At 48.6% G+C, this 7,135-nt stretch overlaps 1 protein-coding gene across 1 annotated transcript; it reads right to left on the reverse strand.

Annotated features, from left to right (window-relative positions):
• Positions 1-3,706: 3,706 nt before the first annotated feature.
• LOC309584612 (adenosine 5'-monophosphoramidase HINT1-like) lies at positions 3,707-6,844 on the reverse strand. The gene is made up of 3 exons (XM_082300731.1): positions 6,458-6,844; positions 4,875-4,979; positions 3,707-4,044 (listed from the first exon to the last, which is right to left on the reverse strand). The coding sequence occupies exons 1-3, from the start codon at positions 6,632-6,634 to the stop codon at positions 3,880-3,882; spliced, it is 447 nt and encodes a 148-aa protein (XP_082156857.1). The 5' UTR covers positions 6,635-6,844; the 3' UTR covers positions 3,707-3,879.
• Between the last annotated feature and the right edge of the window lie 291 nt (positions 6,845-7,135).

The raw sequence follows: 7,135 nt of genomic DNA on the forward strand, positions 1-7,135 counted from the left end.
CAGGGGAGAGAAAATAAGATGGAAAACAATTCAAAGGTTGAGATAAGGCAGTTTACTAAAGTAAAAGCAAAAGTTTGCACACAAACAAGCAAAGAGGTGAAAGGGAAAAAAAAAATTATTCTTTACTTCCCTTTACTTTCCATCAGCAATCACTTTCCGGCCACTTTCTGATAAGTGGGGTTTCTCTGGAAGGCAAACACTGTAAATAAGAAATGCCCCCGCTTCCTCCTCCTTTTCTTAGCTTTTATATCTGACCTGATGTCATATGGTATGGAAAATCCCTCCAGATAGTTTGGGTCAGCTGTCCTGGTTGGGTCTCCTCCCAAGATCTCGCCCACCCACAGCCTACTGATGGGGGGCAGAATGTTGGAGAGACAGCGCTGATGCTGTGCCAACACTGCTCAGCAGTAGCCAAAACACTGGGGTGTTATCAACACCTTTCTAGCAACCAATGCAAAGCATGGCACTGAGAGAGCTCCTGTGGGGAAACGAGCTCCATCTCAGCCACACCCAATGCAGCACCATTGGTGCCTGATCCTCAGCTTTGGGTATCCTTTGCTGCTGAAGTTGCAGTTATAGAAGACGGATTGGTGCCTGCGCTTCAGTCAAACCAACGTTCTGTCCTAATCCCTCCCGACAAAAGGGTTGGGAATGACATTGTCAGCCTTACTTATTGTCCTTTTACCCTTCACATCCTCAAGGCATTGCCTTCCCTAAGGCCCTGTCTTAATCAAGGTTAGCCAGACCACCCTCACATATCCTCCATGGCATCTTTATAGCTGGTCCTGGGTTTCCAACACACACACACACACACAAACACAAACACACAAAGAGCACCCAACGGGCTCTGCTCAGTGGCATCCCTTTCAATGCAGGAGTTCCAGATCTTTGCCACTTGTATTACCAAGTGCAAAAAATGGAGACTAGATCCTTTTTCTCACAAGAACCTCTTATTGCTCAGAAAGAAGGCTTTTTCCATTGAAACTTTCCCCCTCTCAAAGTGACTGGATCCCCAGATATTGATGGACTTTGCTACTCCCAAAACGTCCTGTTCCTACCCCGATCACTATCAGTCTCTAAGCCACCAACCCCCTTCTACTTCTACCTTGACAAATCTGCTTTTAAGGCTTTCTGATGCCAGATCTTGGCTGACTGCCAGGGGCCCAACCAGCTGTTCTCTCACTGCCCCTCCCCAAAAGGACAGGGGAAGAGAATAGGATGAAAAAGTTCCTTCAGGACATAGCCACCTGCCAGATCTAAGGGCAGCAGGGAAATATCTGCCCCGGACAGTGTTTTGCCCTTTCTTAAATATGCTTACACAGGGACACCACCAGCTTTGTTGAGTTGCTTAGCTTTGGCCCTCAGGGAGTCCAGTGCCTAGCTGGCAGGAACTAGCTGTGTCCTTCGCAGGGCAGACCCTGGCCTCTTCTCAGAGGCCACCTCCTCAGGCTGCATCTGGAGCACTGTGTCCAGTTCTGGTCCCTACAATTCAAAAAAAGAGAGACAGACTGGAGAGGGTCCCAAGGAGGGCCATGAAGATGATCAAAGGGCTGGAGAACCTGCCCTATGAGGAAATCCTGAAGCAGTTGGGTTTTTTCTCCCTTGGAAAAGAGAAGGTTCAGGAGGAACGTCATCACAGTATTCTGGGTCTCAAAAGGCAGCTGCAAAGAGGACAGAGGCTGTCTCTTAACAGGGAGCCACGTGGAGAAGACACAGCGGGGGTGTATTCCTTATTTTTTTTTATACTTACCCTTTCCTCCCTCACCCCAACCCAGCTGCCACATAGATAATTTGTGAGTTGATTTTGGTTTTAGATTGATTGATTTTAGACTTTAGTTTAATTTTTCTGTGTGTGCCTTAAGCATTTTGTAGTAGTAAAATGAACCATGCCAACAAACTTTGTTGAGCTTTCACCTTTATACAAAACCTGCTTTTGCTGATACCTTTGCCGGTGATTCTTTAAGCGACCTAAAACACCTATTTGCACAAATTGGCATAGTTGGCAGGATGGCAAGCGATGGCTACTTACAGAAGCATGGAATAAGCCCGAGTCGTAAGTTCTTGGAAAAATGGGTTAGGCATGATCGGAAAGCTGTGGAGGAGCATCTAAAAGCAGCTATGGGCTGCATGAAGGCGAGCAAAGAGAAAGGAATTCGTTGCAAACTGTTAGGCACCTGCCTAGGCTCAGAGGGAACCTCATCACAGTATTCCAGTACTTAAAAGAGGCTACAAAGAGGACACAGGCTGTCTCTTCACAAGGAGCCACATGGAGAAGACAAGGGACAATGGGCAGAGGTTGCACTAGTCCCCATCGCTGAAGGTTTTCAAGATACTATTGGAAAGGGTGCTAGACAATCTAATCTAGGCTCCCTTTCCAAGAAAAGGCTGGACCAGATGATCTTCTGAGGTCCCTTCACACCTGGGCTGCTCTTGGATCCTACAATTCTCCAGTGGATCTCGGTTTCATAATGCTTGGCTCTCTTCAGTTCGGAGCAAAGTATCAAAAACCTTGCCTGTGAGGCGGGGCATAAAATTCCACAAGGCACCACAAATTTCTAAAGAGTATGGCAATCACCCAGTCTCTCGGAATGTATAAGCCTTACCTAGCTTTTCCAAAATTCCCCCACCCCCCTGAAAGCAGGAACACCTTCTAGGTACATAGACAGAACAATAGGCGTTACCTACCTCAGCCATTCAGTAAGCAAACACTGCACCAGTGCAGTTTCCATCTACTTCCGGTAAATCATTTCAATCTCCGCCCTGGGACGATTAAATAAAGGTGAAGTCCTTGGGTTATTTACACAACCGCGTCACCAAACTTCACCCAATTTCTTGAGGATCTTGAAGAAATGAAGATGCCTTTCAGTGAGTGCCTAACATGCCTCTGTAACATAGAATTCAAGGGCAATGAGGGACCGCCCTCCTTTCCAATGCCCATCTCCCTTTTTTAATAGCTGTTAAAGCAAGCTGAAATTTGCCATCTCCCTGCAATGTAGTTTTTGTTAGGGTCTGGCTTGAGATGGAGGTAACTTTCCCCATAGAAGTCCTCATAGTGCTCTGCTTTGCAGTTGTAAATAGAAGGGTGTTGATAACACATCAGTGTTTCAGCTACTGTGGAGCACTTCTCCCACAGCATGGAGGCTGCCACTCCAACCATCCCCACCCACAGAGTCAAGTAAGCTGGGCGTGGGGAAGAGGTTGGGAGGGGACAGAGCCAGGACAGCTGCCCCAAATTGACAAAAGAGAGATTCCACTGTGCTATGGAAGCACCACAGCTGCCAGTCAGACCCATTGCTTTCTCCTACCATATCCCTCCTCACCAAAAAAGGGATATCAGTGGGACCTTATCACACAGCTATTCATAAAGTAGGAGGTGAATGCTTCCAACACATTGCACCATGCTGAAAAACCACTTGGACGGCATGCCTGTAGCCTCACATACAGTATCTTCTACAGTGTTAGCAGCAGCCTGCATGGGCTTTCCGTACGTTGGTGTACCACTGCCAAAGAGCTAAGACTCTGCTTCCTACAAGACCTGGGAGACTGCTAAGCGCTTTCAGCATCATGCTCTAAATGACCGGACAAATCACTATCTATCAATGAAATGCTGTTACCAGGCTGAAACATTCCACATACTTGCACTCCGGGGAGACACTGTTTGAACTTGAAGAACTATTTCCCTTCAGTAAGACGCGCAAGACGGAGATGATATCCCCATGACAAATCTTTATTGTGCAACTGCTGCTCAAGGCTTTTATTACCTTCCACAGACACATCACAAAAAATTACACATCGACAGCGGCTAGATTGATGGGCAACAGACGAAATCCATTCAGTGGCAATTTGTACACGTGCAGCAACTCTTGCGATGCCAAAATCTTAGCCAGGTGGCCAGCCCAACTGATGGCCACCCAGAATAGGTAGATGTATACGATAGACAGACTGCCCACCCTCGGGCCCTTCATCCACAACCATCCGGAATCCATTGGTCAGGCCCAGGTGAGCAACACACTTCTCGCCAACAATCATTACATGCCCAAGAAGCTGGAGAAGGAAGTACAAACCCATAAATAAGTAAAAAAAAAAAACAACAAAAAAACTAAAAAAAAAAAGTAAAACACAAAGAGGGGAGAGGGCAGGAAGGGAAGGAATGAGAGCAGAGAAGAACCACCCAGAGAAAGCAGCTAGGCAATTCCTAGCAATTCAACCATTGCACGTCAAATCAATGTCCATCTGACCGCCGGCAACTGAAGCTTTCCAAGCAAAGCTACAAAGACCAATTATGCACACTACAGGGGGAAAAGAGAGCTAAGCAATTTTTTTCAAGCTAGACAGCAACAAGCAAAAAAGCAGCCACTGAAGCTGACTTTGTCTCCGGGTTAAAGCCCCCATTGTGTATTCAGGCAACATAAGCAATCCTGGTGGAAAATAAACTTTAGGCTGCCTTTTGCGTGGGTTTACAAAGTCTTTGAACTTGACTTTCATAGTTAAAAGCAAAGCATTCAGCACCTCTCAACAAGCTTTGTCCTTCCTCACCCCTGACGTGCCAAAAACCCCAAGCCCTCTTCTCCGTGTTAGAAGTACTACTACTCTTACTCTAAACCATGACAATAAGCACCAGACTGCGCTCCAAAACAACACTGCATTTTGCACCAGAAGTACATACCCAGGGATGAGCATTGGTTTATATCACTGCTTTTAGTCAAAAAGCTCAACTCCATTACAAGCTAGAGGCAAAAGATTATAGTGCCACAAAACCCAAAGTAGCCTACTGTGCCCTATTGAGAAGGAAAGGGGGAGTGGGAAAGAGTCTAGTAAACGAGAAACTAATTACAAGTACAGTTTAGTGTACAGACAGCTTCCACAGTACTTACAGATTCACCAGAATTTCCTGCTTCAGACAACCCGATAATCGGCTCCTTAGGCACGACTAGGAAAAGCATCCCAGCTTGCGGTGAAAGATCATGGAACGCACGGCACTGGAGGAAGAGTAAACAGTTAAAACATAATCGGCTTCAGAGAAAAGTAATAGTCTAAGGAAATCCATCTGCCCCACTGAACTCCTACAGAAGCAGATTACCAGATACCCCAAACACAGGCCAGAACATTGATTTTTCTTGTGTGATAGTAATTCTTTCTATACCCAAAACACAAGATATTTACAGAGCCCCCTGAAGAAGTGGGATACAGCATGGAAGACGATGGGTGAAGGAGATGGGACACTATTTGCCATTAACAACCTTCAGTATGTTTTAGTTTGGGCTGATTTGTTTCCTCAGCAGTTCTTCTATTGGATGTGGTCCACACAGAGGCAGGAGACAAATGGCTTAACCGAATCAGCAAAGAGGTTAGTGAAGTGGAAGAGCAGTAGCCATTCACTTTCCACGGTACAGGGAGCTCAAGCATTGAACAAACATATAATCACAGGAAGCCTGCAAGTGCATAGGACCAGTCTGTCTTCTACATTGCATGCAAACACTACCTTCTAAAGCAGAAGGCATCCTTAACTGTTAACCTTCAGCATTTTAATAACTAAATCATACGGGATATTACCTTAAAGTTAACATCGCATAGGCAACGGCTGCATTGTTTTCCCCCCCGGTCTAAGCAGCTCACTCTCGTTCCCAGCACCAGCACCCGTGACCCTCGCAAGCATGCTGTTATCACGGTCTTACTTCCCCACAGAAGGAAGATCAGGGAAGCTTTTGCAGCCTGCAGGATGACCCCTTTCTAAACTTTTTTTTAAAGCAAAACCGGAAAAAGCTGTAATTCCTTGCCCTAATTATCCAGTTTGGGGATTCAGAACCAAAGCCTAGCACAGCGCAGCTGTGAAACCTCTTCAGTGTTATTACATAACACATCAAGACCTGCATTTCTCCTAAGAAGAGCCAACTCATTACGGTCACTACTCAGACATTCACTGTTCACACACACGCGCGCGCGCGCGGAATCCCCGGGAGACTGACTGCGTGTGCCTAAAATAAGCTTTCAAAACTATCATCCTACACGAGGTAGGACCACTACCATTCCTCGGCAGCAAACTTTGCACGACTTGCAGTGCCAAAGGGACATCACGCGGCAAACACCAAACGCGTTAGCGTTGGAGGCCCTTCTCTACGCGCGCACGACACGGGGGGGGGGGGGAATCCGGGATGGGATCCGAGGCGAGCCCGGACAGCACCTGACAACCACGACGCGCCGCGGCAGCTGGAGGGGTGGGGGTGGGGGGCGGGCACGGAAGAAGCTTTGGGGTGGTGCAGTAGAGAGCGCCACAACCCAGAGAGGCCCCGTCTGTCCCCCGTCCATCCACCCACCCGCAGCAGCAGCGTCGCCACCCGCCCTGACGCGCTCCCGGGCACCGCACACCGGGTCCTCGGCTCAGGGTGCCCACGAAAGCGGGAGGAGGGGGAGAGGGAGGAGGGAAAAGGAACCGCGAACAGAGCAAAGCCGCGGCTACCTCCTCGCTCTCGTCGCTGACGGTACCGCTGAACCGCCTTGCCGATGATCTTTCCAAAGACAATAGTGGCGCCAACAGACCGGACGGACCGCACCCCGATACTCTCGTCAACCAAGGACAACGCCCGTTGTCGCCCCCGCGCTTCCTCCACTCGGTCAGGCCCTCCGCGACGCCCATTGGGCGGCCGGATCGCCGCCAGCCGATCCCGCGTCTCGATTGGCTGTCTTGTCTGTCGTTTTCGTTTGTCTCCGCCTCGTCTGCGTGTCCGCCCTCGTCGAGCTGGTGTCCTCGGGGCCGCGGAGGGATCCGACCTTGTCGAGTCCGCGGAGGGATCTTCCCCGTGTAGTGCTGCGACCCTGAGGGCGGGCAACAAGGTTGCAGAAGTTGTTGCAGTTACAAGTACTATTTCTTGTAATTTGTCACTGCATCAAGTCCACCCCAAAGGTGCCGGTGCCTGTGCCTTTTTGGTGCTGCTACCTCCAGTTAAACGACTGCTTTGGCCAGGGCAGGGCAGGCCTGGCCTTAACTTCTCAGGACATTTTGCAGAACCAACAGAAGTTTCTCTACATTGTTCCCTGAAAGCCCCACTACAATTGCAGACGTTTCTAAGGTGCACACCTCCTGGGAGAAAATACAATACAAAATGTGCGTTCGGCGCTGCTGCCTTGAGGGCTCAAG

This window comes from Coloeus monedula (assembly GCF_965178545.1).
Source record: "Coloeus monedula genome assembly, chromosome: W".
Lineage (NCBI taxonomy): Eukaryota > Metazoa > Chordata > Aves > Passeriformes > Corvidae > Coloeus > Coloeus monedula.